The sequence below is a fragment of the Erinaceus europaeus genome, chromosome 11 (genome assembly GCF_950295315.1).
Source record: "Erinaceus europaeus chromosome 11, mEriEur2.1, whole genome shotgun sequence".
Classification (NCBI taxonomy): domain Eukaryota; kingdom Metazoa; phylum Chordata; class Mammalia; order Eulipotyphla; family Erinaceidae; genus Erinaceus; species Erinaceus europaeus.
In genome coordinates, this window is record NC_080172.1 from 110,897,854 (window position 1) to 110,915,364 (window position 17,511).

General features: G+C 40.9%; 1 protein-coding gene across 1 annotated transcript in view; it reads left to right on the forward strand.

The window, feature by feature from the left end:
- LOC132541467 (PRAME family member 12-like) overlaps nt 1-9,565 on the forward strand; it is a 140,543-nt gene extending 130,978 nt beyond the window's left edge. Inside the window, exon 8 of the mRNA XM_060202373.1 lies at nt 8,932-9,565. Within this exon, the coding sequence (XP_060058356.1) occupies nt 8,932-9,565 (634 nt within the window). The remainder of the gene's footprint in view (nt 1-8,931) is intronic.
- The last annotated feature ends 7,946 nt before the right edge of the window (nt 9,566-17,511 follow it).

Genomic DNA, 17,511 nt, shown 5'->3' on the forward strand with positions numbered 1-17,511 from the left:
GCTTATATGGCTTCAACTCTACCCATGTCCTGATATGTTCACTTCCAGAGTCAACCACAAGTAGTCTCTATCCCAAATGGGGGTGTGATATCTAACCATTTTAACAGGGGAGAGTCTTAGTCAGGATTGGCCTGAGGGGATTTTGGGATCTAAGGAGACATCCTATTTCCTCAAGGGAACTCTTCCTTCCAGGCATTTGGTGGAGTAGGGTGTAACCTGTATAGGATATAAAAGTGTAGGTCCCAAAACAGGGAAGCACAGCCTTGAAGCTCTTCAGTTTGCCTGTGGGTTCTCCAGAGACCTGAGTTCTGAGCACTCAGCCAACTTCATCACAGCTGGTAAGTTACCCTCCTCTGCTAAAGACCCCATATGTCATCTGTGTTCAAGCAACTATGGTAAAATACATAAGGGACTACATTTGTGGGTTGTTTTTTTTTTTTGCATTTTTTATTTTTTGAGAGATATTCAGAGCAAGAGACACACAGAGAGAAACACCAGAGCTCTGCTCATCTCTGCCTTATGGTTGTGTATGGGATTGAACCTGGGACTTGGTGTGAGAGTCTGTTTGCATAACCATTATCCTATATCCCCTGCCCGATTGCTTTGGTTTTTCCATATTGTTATTTGTTTCTCTTTTATAAATAATAATAAGCCTGTATTTGTGAACGAGGCAGAGATCAGAACATGACCTGCCTACTAGTGGATGTTTCCTGGAGGAACTTCTCCCTTTTTAGTTATTTTCACATGAACAGATTTCAGGGTTTGGTATTGCCTCTACATAGAGTCGTTTTTACTCCAAAATGTGTTGGTTTGCTATGTGTACATTCATTTATAAGTCTTTAAAGTGACAAATAATTCTAGACATTTTGTTTCTTGACATCTCCTGTATTTACCTGTTATCATTGTTTCCTTCATTTTTTGATTTGCACATACATGATTTACAATGCAGTTGCTGTCAGATGATTTCAATTTCTCATTTCATCAAGAGATGTCTGTAAATCACTCTCACCCCCAAGTCAGGCCTATCATCTATGACCAGGACTGAGAACTCAGAAATGGATCCATGTCTCTCCCGGTCTTCCTTCTCACTAGGCCAATTGGTGCAACCCCCAAAACCAACCCAAATTTCACCGTATGCTCCCCTTTCTATCTTTTTGGTTTTCTGCTTGGAGTTACATGATTTGTTTTCCTTGGCATTAGAGCTGTTGCTGGGGCTCAGTCCCTGCACAAACACCTCGTACTCTTGGTCACCATTTTTTTCCCTTTATCTGATAGTCAGCAAGCTTCCCATGAACGTACATTTCTTTTTTTGTGTGTGTGTCTTTCTTTCTCTCCCCTTCTCTCTGAACGTACATTTCTATGGGACGTCTCTGTACATACTTAGAATTATCTAGGTAGTGGATGGATTAGCCAGTAAGATCTCACACTGTGAACAAATGTTTACCTCTTAAAGATATCTTTTCACCATTTTCTTGCATGTGTAAGCCCGTATGTTCAGTAACTGCCACCAAGGAAACAATGGCTTGACTAGCACAGCCACATGCTCTAAGTAATGATGATAAGCTACAGAGCAGGCAGGTATGGGAGACCTCCTTCACAAATTTAAGAAATTAGAATACGAAGGATAAGGTGGTTGTGACACACTTTGAGGTGCTAACTCATTATAGACCCCAAGGACCAGGCTTCAAGCTGCAGGTCCCCACCTGCTGAAAAGGAGCTTCTTGAGAGCATGGGTTCTAGCTGTCTGATCCCCCAGTATCAATGATATGAGGTAACTCATTTCAAAATCCCCAAGTTAATAGAATTATGCCCCATATCTGGCTGTTTGCTTAGATATTGTAATCTATTTTTGACTATGCTCTTCTTTGACTAACAGTGGAGTCTCTGCCACAATATCTTATTATGCTGCCAGAGGTGTGACTTGGCTGCTGAGGTGGTTCCTTGAAGAGCAGTATGATGGAGACTGGCCATCTCATGCTGCCTTGAGAATCATGTCATCTTCATTTACTATTCCCACAGATTTGCTGCCTGAGGAAATTCCAGATGAACTACAAAAAGCCATCCAGTCTCTTAAAACTGACCATTAAGAGTCTTTTAAGGGATGAGAACTTGGCCATCTCTTCCCTGAGGAGTCTGCCTGGAGAGCTCTTCCCAAGTCTCTTTGAGGAAGCTTACTCTGAAAGATGCTGGAATATCCTGAAGGCTCTTGTCCAGAGCTGGCCCTTTGCTAGACTGCCTCTGGGGGATCTGGATGAATACCCTGCGGATGAAGCTTTGAAAGCTCTCCTGGATGGAATTGATGTCCTCCTTCAGCAGGAAGTTCTCCCCAGGTAAAGAGGACCCCTAGTCTGGAAGGGTCTGTGCTTCCTGGATGACAGCTGGGTCATGGAGAGTGGAGGCCAATGGGGAGGCCTCAAGGCTTTTCTACTGCCAATGTGACAGCTTATTGCCCATTGTGGAACTCTTTTTTTAATATATAATTTATTTTTTTATTGGGGAATTCATGTTTTACATTCAACAGTAAAGACAATAGTTTGTACATGCATAACATTCCCCAGATTCCTATTTAACAATACAACCCCCACTATGTCATTCATCATCCTTCATGGACCTGTATTCTCCCCACCCATCCCAGAGTCTTTTACTTTGGTGCAATACGCCAATTCCATTTCAGGTTCTACTTGTGTTTTCTTTTCTAATCTTGTTTTTCAACTTCGGCCTGAGTGGAACTCTCTTTAAGGACTGACTGTTAGTCATTTGTTTCACATAAGTGTTGAGCACACATTCAAACCCGTAAACACTAAGAGGAAAGAAGCAATTCAATGCTGTATGATCCTTGATCTCTCTAGATACATACTACTTTCTTTATTATTTCTTTCTTTCTTTATTTTTTTTATAAAATGGAAACACAAATGAGACGATAGGATAAGAGAGGTACAATACTACCAAATTCCTACCACCAGAACTCCATATCCCATCCCCTCTCTTGATAGTTTCCCTGTTCTTTATGCCTCTGGGACTATGGTCCCAGTATCGTTGTGGGGTGTGGAAGGTGGAAGGTCTGGCTTCTGTAACTGTTTCTCTGTTGACTATGGGCATTGGCAGGTCAATCCATACTCCCATACTGTCTCTTTCTTTCCTTAGTGGATCAAGGTTTTGGGTGGTGAGAGTTAAGGACACAGACAGTTAAGGTTCTGGGTGGGGTCCTGAGCCCATGGAAGACAGGTTGGCATCATGGTAGAATATGAAACCTGGTGGCTGAAAACGAGTCAAGATATAAGGAAGAACAAATTGATGTCTAGTCATGAACCTAAAGGCAAGAGTATTGAAGATAAAGATTTGGGGACTTCCTTTTTGGAAAAGGCTAGTAGGTCTAATTTAGGTATATGTCAGGGTGCCCATAACTTTACTAGTTTTTGCCTGACCTGGACACCTGAAATGCAGGTGGACCCAAATTACTGTCTGAGGATTAGATTTCATGGTTTTGAAAAGGGCTAGAATGCGGAATCAGAAAAGAGTGTAGCTGCCAGAATAGCTTCTCCAGAGAGAGACAAAGAACTTGTGGCTGAGCAGGAACACAATGCAATGCCTTTACTGATCAGAGACAATGCTTTTTATATATCTCCTTAACTGGAAGTGGCAAGTGGGTAAAGGAAATGGCTAGGAGCGGGGGTGGAGGAAAGGAAAGAGTGTGAAGGTAATAAGCTTCCATAGCAACTGTTGCAAAGGTTCTAACCAGTGGGGATTAAACCAATATCCTGCAGGCAGGGTGGGTCTCAGGCAAAACAATTATGAGGTAAATAGACCACAGCATTAAGCAATGCAGGGGACCTGGTATAATGACCAACACCCTCCTTTCTTTTTATCTAATATCCATAGTATCAGGAATGCAGGGTGCTTTGTGAGGCAGGGAGTCTGATAGGAGGAGGCACACCTTTGGGGTATTACTGTCCCTCCTTGCTCAACCTCTCAGTAGAGAGAGAGACTAATAGGATTGGACTCACCTCTCATGTTCAAGCCCTGCGAAGCTCAACCACATCCTCACAATTTCCTGAAATCTCCTTCTATCTAAATGTCCATATTTAATTGGGTGAATATCTGTAGAAGACTCCATTTCTGTCAGAGGAATAGCAGTGTAGGGGTGACCAGAAACCTATATCGTGCAGGTGTTTTCAAAAGAATTGGCACAAGATAGGGAGGAACAAGTAGGAGATCAGCAAGAGCCCCTGTGATGTCAAGTGGAGGCCTGGTGGCCTAAGAGTCATTTCTTGCCTCAAAGGGCATTTCCTGCCTCTGGGGGCAGTGTCTGCTGGCGAGAGGGGTGTTTCCTGCCTCTGGGCACAGGGCCAATCAGGTGAAGGAGGTGTTTCTTGCCTCTGGGGGCAGGGGCTGTTGGTGAAGGGGTGTGGCCTGTATACCCAAGGCAGCAACCTTCAAACTCCATGGAGTGCTGGGATCAGTCTTTGAGAAACCCAGCAGCGTAAAGGGAAGCTGTTGTAAATTTGTGTAAAGTGTCCAAGAGGTATACCAGTAAGTCCGATAGAAGCATCAGTCCAATGCTGACCATCGGGGAAGAAATGCCAGGGAATGAAATGCTGCATATCTATCTCGATGGGGAAGGTCAACCACCAGAATTCTGCTTTTCTGCAGAAAGTGAGCTGGAACCACCAAAACATGACAGGTGAAGCAGAAGCAAGAAGGGCAGGAAGCGATGGGTGAGAGAAAGGCAGTAGGAAAGTTCTCTCCTGGGAGTCTGTGATTCAGGTTCTTTAGATCATGTCTGGTCACATTGGTTTTAGGAGGTCGATGTCAGAAGACAGGGGCCCAAATGGAATTTGGCGATTCCATATGAGCAGATGCTTCTTCATGTGGAGGCTTGACATAGCTGTAATCACATACTTGTGAAGAAAAAAACTAACAAATTAGAAGTTTACTATAATTGATGATTATAATTGGTTTAAGTACCTTCTTAATTTTGAAAGCCCTTTCTATTATGGTGTCAAGTTTTTTTTTAATGGTTTAAGCTCAATAAAATGTGGAAAGGTAAACAGAAGAACTATTGTTAGATGCCTCAAGCATGAGAATTATTAGCATAACCATTGTGTGATCTATCTCTCACCTGGGCTGGTTCTACCTCTTTAATTGAGAAAGTATTTGAGAGCTTTAAATATCAGTAGTGTCTTTCCTACCTTTTTGTTATGCCCAGTTAAAATGGAGACACACCCTAGGTGTGCACAAGCTCTTCAGTAATGATTTTGTTAAGATATATTGATTTTTAACTATTTTTTCCCTTGGTCTTTAAAGAAACTCAGGTTTCTTAGAGAGTTAACATGAGAGTGACAATGTTTAATTTTCCTTTTTTTTTTTTTTTTTTTTGACCAGAGCACTGGTCAGCTCTAGCTTATGGTGGTGCAGGGGATTGAACCTAGGATTTTGTAGCCTCAGTCATAAGAGCTACTTTGCATAACCATTATGCTATCTACCCCACCCATGCTCATAAGGTTTCCTAGATTAAATGTTTCACATTTATACAAGACATAAAAATAAAAAGATCAAAAGAAAAAAAGTTAGGATTGTTTCTGGATGTCTACATGATTTCTGAAATCATGGCTGTGTCCAGCATTTTTTTATAAAGTAAATTAAATGTCAGAGTACTCAAAGATACAGTGTCAGAGAGAGCTAGGGTTTGAGGAGAGAGAAGTGGTATGGGGCTTTCTTTCTTTCTTTTTTTTTTTTAAAGCACTTTGATCCAGATTATTTAGATCCTGCTGTGTCACATTATGAGACCCTGGAGGGCATTCTACTTCAAAAAGAGCCTCAAAATCCCAGTTAGACTGGTTCTGACTGTTCCTGTGGGATTGCTGCAGGCACCCATTCCCAAAAATGTCTTCCCATAGAAGAACAAATTGAATCAGGAGGGTAGAATTAACCATGTGTCTGAATTCGTGGGGACTGCCAAGGTTTAGGAGTAGCCTCTGCAAGTTACAGTCACCCTTCACCACAGAACACATGGCAGAGGGAGTCCAGGAAGTCCCAGGGAAAATCTCCGCACATCTCCCAAACTCTAAGATCATGATCATAAGGAACTAAGGTGTGGCCCAGAGACAGAAAAACTGTCTCATGAAATAAGAGTATAGGATTTGAGAAACCTCTTCATAAGGAAGAAGGTTTCCCATGGCGGAGCGGTCTCTGAAAATAATAAGAGGAAAAAAAAAGAATCACAGTGCCTTTGTAAAATACGAGACAGCAGAGATCCAAGAGGCTGTACACTTATCTGGGGGTTGGGTGGGTAGGCCCCAAGTTGGGTAACAAAATGCCACAATAGCTTCACCAGAGAGAGAGACAAGGACATCGTGCATCTAGCAATGGAGAAGGGGGGAGCTGACATATTGCCCAATACCGCTCTCTGAGGGTTTAAAAAGGCAATTGTTATTTCTATAATCAAATAAATTAGTAATTGGATTAACTTTGAGAATCTCACTGTTAAGAATTTGCTGTATAATACATGACCTGACCTTACCTTACATTATGACCTTTGACTCTATTTACATATAGCTAGCTATATCTTGTAAAACAACACCACAGGTTGCTTCTGTTATTCCTGGTCTAAGCTCTTTGGAGAGTCAATATTTCAAAGAACAAGCCATTATTAGAAATGTATTCACAATTTGAGCCCACTGTTTAATTCAACATGATTAACGACTTGAAGTCATAAGTTCTTAGATTTAAGGAACATATACTCAGACCAATGTGCTAGGCACTTTTTTTTTTCTTTTTCTAAGTTATTATTATTTTTTTTATCTGGAATATGTTTTTGTAGCAGATTGAAGCTGGACCTTGACACCTTGAAAATCAGTGTCTTTTTGCATAACAGTTACACTATTATCTTGCCCTCACTGTGGGAATCTTTATTTAAATAGAGTAAGCAGAGTCTACCAGCAGAGAATGTCCTGAATTCACATTGCCTCAGCTACACAACTGGAGGACACACAGATCAAAAGAGAGCATAAGAAAAATGGTGTCTTCCACTTTCTCAGTTGACTTGAATGCATTCACAATGGAATAACATTTCACAGTTTTCATTTTCTCAGTTTGGTGAAAGCTAACTATGAAATGTGGCTATTAGATGTAGAAAGTTAGAAGAAAAGTGGAGAGAAAGAAGCTGTTTTCTGAAGTGGGAGGGAATCAAAGAGTTGGTTGGTATGAGCCTGGGAAATTGTGGCATTCTGGGTCAAAAACTGTGTTCGTGCTTTGTATCTTCATCAATGTCCCTTTTTCCCTAAAGCAGGTGTAAGCTCCGGGTGTTGGATTTACACTTCAATGGAGAGAAGTTCTGGAGTGTGTGGACTGGAGTCAACGAAACAGTGTACTCAGTAAGGAGACAACTAGTGGCTGATGGACCTTCAAGGAATGAGAAGGGAAGGCCCTCCTTGGAGGTGTGTGCAGACCTCATCCTCAGTCAGTGTCAAGACAATCACTTTTGCACCTACATACTGAAGTGGATCAAGAAGAGAAAGGGAGTGCACCTTTGTTGTAAGAAAGTGACAGTAATTTCACTGAACAGAGAGAATGTCAAGCTTTTACAGAGCATCTCATTGTGTGATGTCCAGGAACTGGACATTAATTGGATGTGGACTACCCCAGAACCACAGAAGTTGTGGCCATTTCTGGGCAGGATGAAAAACCTCAGCAGACTCTGTCTGAACATCAACATACTTGATGCAATCCCTTCAAACGAGCTGGAGAACCAGGATCATCCCATCACCGAATTTAGATCTGAGTTCCTCCAGCTACTTTATCTTCAACAGCTGTACTTAGAATCAGTCTCCTTCCTTCAGGGCCATCTGGAAAAGCTGCTCAGGTAGGGTGTGTCCCTGGCAGAGTAACTGTGCAGGAGACATTGGATCTCAAGTTCCTTGCCTCCCAATTCTATTATTATTTATTATTGTTATTTGCCCGACTGTCTCTAAAGACTACTTTAGGATACTCCTAAACATGGAACATGGTGACTCAGGGTTGAAAGCCAATTTACTTAACCACTACACTATTCCACTCAAATATATCTCTCCCATCGTAAATATTCCATCAGACTGTAACCATGAGAAGCTGAGGACAAAGTTAGACAGAGTTATGGAAGCAACACCTTGCTCCGATGCTTGTTGGAATATTTAATTTCATGAGTGTGGTTGGTTCTCAGGTTCAGGTTTGAAGAGGTCTCTTAGATGACTAGACAACTATTAGTGAAGGGGACTGTGAAGAAGAGATCCCACACAGTGCCTCCAATTCCTGAACTGCAAGGTGTGTCCAGGCAGAATTGTGAATAATACACAGGCTGTGCAAGTATGCAGAGGTCAATAAACAGGCTGCAGCTGAGGAATGAGGGAATTAGCAGAACATATGCTAAGAATGAAGAGTTTTCAGGGAGGTCCTGGAGACTGGCAGTTGCTGTGGGACCCTGCCTAGCTCTGTTCTGTGACATGATTCTAGCAGTCTCACCCATGCCAGAAATGGTGTAGCTAGTGTTCAATGAAGGTCTGTAGAAGCCTGAATGAGTGTAGTTATATTTGGATCCAGTGTTGCTGCCAATGGCACCAACACTTTTAGTTAGACTGGGAGATCTTTTAGAGTATGTCTTACTATGTACTACACATTTCATGCTTTTGGAGAGAAATACACAGAGAAAGAAAGAACAATGAGAAAAATATACATATATCTGCCAGAATTAGAAGAAACATGTTTTACATATAGCAAGATTCAGTGCCAGGTTCATGTGAACACTGAAAAGAAAGAGTTTAGCTTTACATAGCATTGGATTCATTGGGCTAGAGAATAAATGAGCCTTGATATATATATATATATCATCACCTAAATCAGAATTTTCATAGTCTTGCTGATGCCAATGTCCATCCTATCCTCCTTCTTTCTCCTCAGGAGTCTTCAAACCCAGCTGGAGGTCTTCTCACTCATTGACTGCACAGTAACAGAAAGAGACTTGGCTCACCTGTTCCAGAGCCCACACATCCGGCAGCTGAAGGAACTGTGTCTGAGAGGCATCCCCCTGACCTCTGTCAGTGAGCCCCTGGGAGCTCTGCTGGAGGTAAATGCAGCCACCCTGCAGGACCTGGACCTGAGTCTGTGTGGCCTCCAGGACCCCCAGCTTGAGGCCCTGCTCCCTGCCCTGAGCATCTGCTCCCAGCTCAGGTCTCTCAACCTGCATGGGAACCGCCTGTCCATGGCCATCCTGGAGAAGCTGCTGCACTGCACCACGGGGCTGCAGCATTTGTGTCTCCAGCTGTTTCCTGCCCCTCTGGAGAGTTCAAACCCCCAGGGAGTTCCACAGTCTTGGGTATTAGACTTGCTTTGTACTCAGATCTCAAACATTCTCCAGCATCTTGGATACTCCAGGTCCATCATGATGAGCAGTTGTCATTGCTCACACTGTGCTAGGAAGGAGTTCAGAAACTGGGAGCCCACATTTATTCCCTGCTCACATCTGTATGAAACTCATTATGGAGAACTTAAAGCCATCGTTATACCTTTCAGAATCATTAGAAGTGGCATCTAGGAATTTTGCTCCTCAATGTGCACACAAACCCTGCTTCAGTCTGCATATGCATGTGATCGATAGATAAACAAAGCAAACCCAGCTCATTTTTCACCTGTACAGAATGCATTTGACTCTAAAAAATGAAATGCCTTAAATCTGATTCTGTTAGAAAAATGTCTATCTAATAGAATCAGATTTAAAATTATCATAAATAATTGCAACAAATGTGGGGCTGCAATTTAGGTTAATATTGATGTGGGAGATTTTACCTGTTCTATGTCATATGAAATACTGAGAAATACAATGGATCTCAATGTAGTTTCTCTCTTGTCTTGTTCATGTTTCTACCCAGACCTATGCTATAAATATATATATATAGGAAGTTATCAGCCATAGGGGTGTGAATGTGAGGACACAGAACTTTGATGGCGTGAATGGTGTGAAACTATACTCCTCTTAACTTACAGTCTTATAAGCCATTCAGTATGTTATGGAAAATCAGGTTGAATGTTTCTAGATCCTTAGATGCCTAGAGTTGAGTTCTGCATATCAAAAATATTATTTTAAGCCCTTAGTGCTTAAAATTTCTGAACAATAGTAATCCTCACACCAGTCTTAAATGGTTAAATAATTCTAAAAAATGTTTTTAATTCAAAGTTACCTACAACCTTACAGCAGATAGAACAGAACTGTCTGGTTCTGCCAGTAGCTACGATGTAGTTATTAGTAGATACCATTGCATGACATATAACATCATATGACACAGTGAGTTCAAATAGATTATGAGAAATTCCCACCATGGTATTTTCAACAAATTTGATGATAATAAAAAAAGAATTATTGCTGTCTGAAAATCTTCCTGAGATTGCAAGCAATGCTTCCCAATCTCTTAAGATCCATGTCAAACTCAGTCCTGATCCCATGAGACTTTGCTCTCCTCTTGATTCCTTACAAGGTTAAACTGCCACTGATGACCTCAATTAAAGAACAGAACAAGTGCCACCATGCCCCATTATAGGGCCAATGACTTTTGCCTTTGGATTATAGCCAGAGACGCCAAGCCTGAGATTTCAGCCTTTCAACTGCAACAGTTTGGTGAGACCTTCCTTAGCACAAGGAACTACCTAGTTCCATGTCATATGGTGCACTCTCTAACCACACTGCAGACTCTAGATATAGGCTAGCACCTAGGGGGCACTTGTATACACGTTTCCATAAGGTAGGGGCACATACATACCTCAGAGGAAAAGCGCTTAGTAGTCCTCTTTGATTAGACTGAGTCCTAAATAGCTTGGCATTGTAGCAGAAAGGCCTATGAGTGCTCCACAGACTGTCTACTCCAGAATTCACTGCTTAGGCCTAGACACACCCATACAGCCTACTTCACTCCCCTCAGTCACTCTATCTCCTGAACTAGCTCAACAAAGTAAGTAACATATATGCCTTAATATCTTTGACAGCATCAGCATTATTGTCACTCCTGGATAATCACTGTCTACAATTATCCAAGAGATACACAGTCAAATTATATGTATCAACTAAGGTACACTTGTTTTCTCTATGCCAGCTTTTATTAGAATCATCAAACAAGTTAATGTAGTAGAAATCAAGGTTATCTTCAAGCTCAATGTAATCCTATTTCCTCCCTAACTTAAGTCCAGTCTCCATAAACTTAACACAAGTTTGGATGCAATAAATTACACTCAATACATTAACTGCTGGGAGAAAGCCTGAGCTTTTCAGATGCAGAGGGGACTACAAAGCTGGGTCAGAGGAAGACACTGGCTCACTCAATGATGACATTTTTTACTACACCTTCCCCAGGAGCCCTAATCTGGGAATCCTTGGACAATAGACTTAGACCTCTAAGAGACACCTTGGTCCACCATTATTGGTCATTGTATACAGGAAGGAATTTTTAGCCTTCCGTGGGCTTCTTCGGGACCTTGTCCTCACTATGAACTAGCAATGCTAGGGACTGCCACACTTTCTGAATGGAAGTTGGGTCATCCTATCTGCCACTCAAGGAAATCTCGACCTGAAATACTTGCAGCCTAGAATGTTCCCAGCTGTGACCATGAATTGTGAGCTCAGGCTGACAGGGACTCAGAGGTTATACAGGCCCCTGTGCTATAAATAGGAATATATATGGGCCCTGGTCAGGTGGACATGGTAGACGGTCCATTGTGTTTATATATTTTCTTCAAATTTGGGAGCTAATGTCTGCCCTGGTCCAGCTTTCTACTCCTGTTCTCAACTCTGACACCATCGTCTCAATCAATATTTTTATTCTGCCTCCATGTTAGCCATCAAGTTCAAGCAAAAAGTGTTAATGTCATGTACCCATTGGGGCAGACCTAAACGAGACCTTCTAGCTTCTTTCTCCTCCCAAATCCCTGTTCTCATCTGCTCTTTCCTACTATTTGTTTCCTGTTTATCCAGCATTTTGTTTGGCACCTTTCACGGCCAAGTGACAGAAGCCAGACCTTCCACTATATGGATTCTATAAAGCATTTTGATCCATAGTCCCAGAGGAGACATGTTAGTGGTAGATGACCAGACAGAGAGCTCTGAAATCCAGTTCTATCAGCACTTGGAGATAGATGAAACTTAAAAAAAAAATTAGAAAAAGGAAGTGAAACCTTAAAGAATAATAGGTGTAGGTATGACTAAAATGGAAGAAAACATAGGCTGAGTCTTTGATATGTTGACTCTCTCAAAAGCCTAGACCAGGGAGAAATGAAGCAACCAGTGGCACAGCTATATACAAGATGCTGGGTATTATCCCGCAAACCCTAACAAAGAGACTTTTCAATGTTAACCCAATTACCAAATAATGTGATGATAATAATAAGTATCCATTGTATTCGTGAACCATAATACACTAGGAACCTCACATTTCCACTATAAGAGTCTATAATTCCCCCAGTCCTGGAACCTTAGGGTGGGGCATACTTTCCTCCATGGTTCTCTCAATTCATATCAAATAACATTGCAGCCAAAGGAAACTACCTGGTACAGAAACAAGACAGGACTAGAACTCCTATAGGAACCCACCAAATCACTGGTGAGTGCAAACACATGTGCTGGTGACAGAGAGGAGCCTACAGAGAGATTAAGTGGCTGGTAATAGCCTTTCGGGTTTATCAGTTGAGACACCACCTCCAGTCTGTTCTACCAACAAGGGGACAGCTGAACCGAGGAGAGGACTTCCCGGAGACTTACCAAGTGCAACTCTGAATCTCCATTGCTACTACCCTCAGAATCTGGAGCAACAGCAGGGAGGGACACCAAGCAACAGAGATCTAACCAGGAAACTCAGTAGAAGACCTATACCTCAGTGGCATAGCTGTGGGGCTGTGAAAATCTCTTTGCATAACCACTTGACTATCTCTGCCACACCCTGCCTTAGCTCCTGGTCAGGAGTAAGTGATTAATCTAAGAAATCTACTTATAGTTCAGAAGACCTCAGGCTCCCATAGTCTACAGAGAAGAAAAAAGAAAAAAAAAAGAGGCTTTTAAATCACTGAGCTCCAACTCAGAGATTAATAAACTATTGAAACAACTGTTAACTTCCACCACTATGAACCCTTTAATTTTCTTACTTCAACACAAGTCAATCCAGGAAATAGTGGTCAGTAATTTGAAAAGTACTAAGAGAGGGAACTCATAACATAGTACATAAAATGGTGAAACCAACATGAAGAAATATTGGAGAAATGAACCAGGACAAGAGTCCAACTAAAAGCCACCCAAAGGGTAAAGCACAAAATAAGGAGTTCAACATCCAAACATTAGCTAAGAAAATAATCACAAGAGTGTGTAAAGAGTTTGAAAGAATTGTAATCAGAAATACAAGAACAACAAATGAGACTCTGGAAGAAAACACTAACTATCTTGAGGTTATTAGAGAGCTGAAAGCTGAAATAGCTGAGCTAAGAACACAACTAGCTGAACAAGCTAAAACAGTATCAGAACAGGGTAACAAAATAGAGGAACTCCAGAAAATAGTAGAGGGTAGAGAGAATAGAATCAATGAGGCTGAAGACAGAATTAGCAAGATTGAGGACAAATTAGAGACAACTAAAAAAGAAGTAAGAGATCTCCAATAGAGATTTAGAGATGCTGAAAACAACCACAGAGACCTATGGGATGACTTCAAAAGAAACAATATATGCATTATTGGCTTACCGGAGGAAGAAAGAGAGGGAGAAGAAGAATGCATTCTTCAGGCCATAATAGCTGAAAACTTCTCTAGTCTAGATAATATCAAAGGCATAAAGATTCCAGAAGCCCAGAGGGTTCCAAACAGAATTAACCCAGATTTAAGACACCAAGAAACATCATATTTAAAATGGAAAGCAATAAGAATAAAGAAAGGATCCTGAAGGCTACAAGAGAAAAATAAAGTCACCTACAGAGGAAAAACCCCAAGATCAACAGCAGACTTCTCCCCACAAACACTACAGGCCATAAGAGAATGGCAAGATATTTATCGAGTGCTTAATGAGAAAGGCTTTCAACCAAGAATACTGTATACTGCTAGCTAGACTGTCATTCAGACTCGATGGAGGCATCAAAACCTTCTTAGACAAGAAACAGTTGAAGGAATCAACTATCACCAAGCCTGCCCTCAAAGAAGTTCTGAAAGGTCTCCTATAAACTGTCAGACCACCATAAATAGGACATATATCAGAATACTCTAAAACTCTACAAGAATGGCGTTAAAATATCTTCAGTCTTTGATAACAATAAATGTCAATGGAATGAATTCACCTATTAAAAAAACACAGAGTAGGAAGATGGATCAGAAAATATAAGCCAATGATATGCTGTCTACAGGAAACACACCTAACTCAACAAGACAAAGACAGACTTCCCCCAGTCCTGTGGTAGGGTGCACTTTCCCTTATGCTTCTCCCAATTCTTATCAAATAAGGGTGCATCTGCTGATTGCAACCTAGTCAACGCAATGAGTGCCACCCCAGAATGCTTCACTTCATATTGTGTCCAGAATATTCAGGTGTGGAACGACAACCCTTCAGCTTCATCACTGGGGTGAGACCTTTCCTTTCATAGTATTCTCTGATTCCATCCCAGCCAGTTCACTTCCTAACAAAGTCCCAAAACCTAGATATAGACCAGGTTCCAGGAGATAGAGCATATGTTCACAGGTATCCATAATCTACGGCAAATATATACCTGAAAGCAGTAGTACACTAGAGTTTGCAGTGAGTAAGTACCCCCCAACACTTCATCTCCACTATTCCAACCTTTGGGTCCATGATTCTTTAACAATTTGTTTGGCTTTGTATGTTAACTCTCTTTTCAGCCACCAGGCTCCAGATGCCATCAGGATGCCGGCCAGGCTTCCCTGGACTGAAGAGGCCACCAGTGTGCCGTGGAGCTCCACTTCCCCAGAGACTCGCCCCACTAGGGAAAGAGAGAGGCAGACTAGGAGTATGGATTGACCAGTCAATGCCCATGTTCAGTGGGGAAGCAATTACAGAAGGCAACCTCCCATGTTCTGCAACCCACAACGACCCTGGGTCCATGCTCCCAGAGGGATAGAGAATGGGAAAACTATCAGGGGAGGGGTTGGGATATGAAGATTGGGTGGCGAGAATTGTGTGGAGTTGTACCCCCCATCCTATGATTTTGTTAATGCCTTCTTTCTTAAATAAAAAAATAATAATAAGTAAAAAAAAATAATATAGGAATGGACACTACTGAATGCTCAGAGGATCAGTTAATCAAGAGGACTTAACAATTACTAACATCTATGCACCCAATGAGAAGCCATCTAAATACATGAAATATCTACTCGAAGAGCTACAGCAATATATTAACAGCAACATAGTCATAGTCATAGTCTCTCAACTTGATAGATCATACAGGCAGAAAATCAATAAAGATATAAGGGAGCTAAACGAAGAGATAGATAAACTAGAACTATTGGACATTTTCAGAGTCATTCATCCCAAGAAACTGGAATACACATTTTCCTCAAGTCCTCATGGGTCATTCTCAAGGACAGACCATATGTTAGGCCAAAGACAGCATCAGCAAATTCAAGAGCATTGAAATCATCCCAAGCATCATATCAGACCACAGTGGAATGAAACTAACACTTAGCAATCAACAAAAGATTAGTAATAGTTCCATAATGTGGAAGCTCAACAGTACACTTCTTAACAACGTCTGGGTCAAAAGGGAAATAAAGGAAGAAATCAAAATGTTTCGAGACTTCAATGAAAATGAAGACAAAAGCTATCAAAATATTTGGGACACAGTTAAAGCAGAACTGAGAGGGAAGCTTAAAGCTACACAAGCACACATTAGGAAACAAGACAAAGCACAAATAAACAGCCTGATTGCACATCTTAAAGACCTAGAAGAAGAACAACAAAGGAATCCTAAAGCAACCAGAAGGACAGAAATCACTAAATTTAGGGCAGAAATCAATAACATTAAGAATAAGAAAACCATACAAAAGATCAATGAAAGTAAATGTTGGTTGTTTGAATGAGTGAACAAAATCAACAAACCTTTAGCCAGACTCACAAAACAAAAAAGGGAGAAGACCAAAATGAATCGGATAATAAATGAAAGAGGAGATATCAAAACAGACACCGCAGAAATTCACTATATCATGCAAGGCTTCTATGAACAACTATATGCCACCAAGCTAGAGAACCTGGAAGAAATGGACGATTTCCTAGATACCTACCAACTTCCAAAACTAAGTAAAGAGGAAGTGGATAACATGAACAGGCCCAATACAACTAATGAAATTGAAACAGTTATCAAAAATCTCCCCCAAAATAAAAGTCCTAGACCAGATGGCTATACAAATGAATTCTACAAAACCTTCAAATATGCACTAATACCTCTACTTTTAAAAGTCTTCCAGAAGGCTGAAGACACTGGATTACTTCCTGCCAGCTTCTATGCAGCCACCATCACTGTGATACCAAAAGCAGACAGGGACACAACCAAAAAAGAAAACTACAGACCAATATCTCTGATGAACATAGATGCAAAAATATTGAACAAAATTCTAGCCAACTGGATACAGCAGTATATTAAAAAGATTGTTCATCATGACCAAATGGGTTTTATCCCAGAGATGCAAGGTTGGTTTAATATACATACATCAATCAGTGTGATCCACCACATCAACAAAAGCCAGACCAAAAACCACATGCTCATATCAATAGATGCAGAGAAAGCCTTTGACAAAATACGGCATCCCTTTATGATCAAAACACTACAAAAAATGGGAAGAGATGGAAAATTTCTGAAGATAGTGGAATCTATATATAGCAAACATACAGCCAACATCATACTCAATGGTGAAAAAACTGGAAGCATTTCCACTCAGATCAGGTACTAGACAGGGCTGCCCACTGACACCATTACTATTCAACATAGTGTAGGAAGTTCTTGCCATAGAAATCAGGCAGGAGCAAGGAATTAAAGGGATACAGATTGGAATAGAAGAAGTCAAACTCTCATTATTTTCAGATGACATACTAGTATACATGGAAAAACCTAAGGAACCCAGTAAAAAGCTTTTGGAAATCATCAGGCAATACACTAAGGTGTCAGGCTAAAAAATCAATATTCAAAAGTCAGTGGCATTCCTCTATGCAAACACTAAGCTAGAAGAAATTGAAATCCAGAAATCAGTGCCTTTTACTATAGCAACTAAAAAAATGAAATATCTAGAAGTAAACCTAACCAAAGAAGTTAAAGACTTGTATACTGAAAATTATGAGTAATTACTCAAGGAAATGGAAAAAGACACAAAGAAGTGGAAAGATATTCCATGTTCATGGGTTGGAAGAATTAACATCATCAAAATGAGTATATTACCCAGAACCATCTAAAAATTTAATGCTATCCCCATCAAGATCCCAAGCACATTTTTAGGAGACTAGAAAAAATTCTGCAAATGTTTA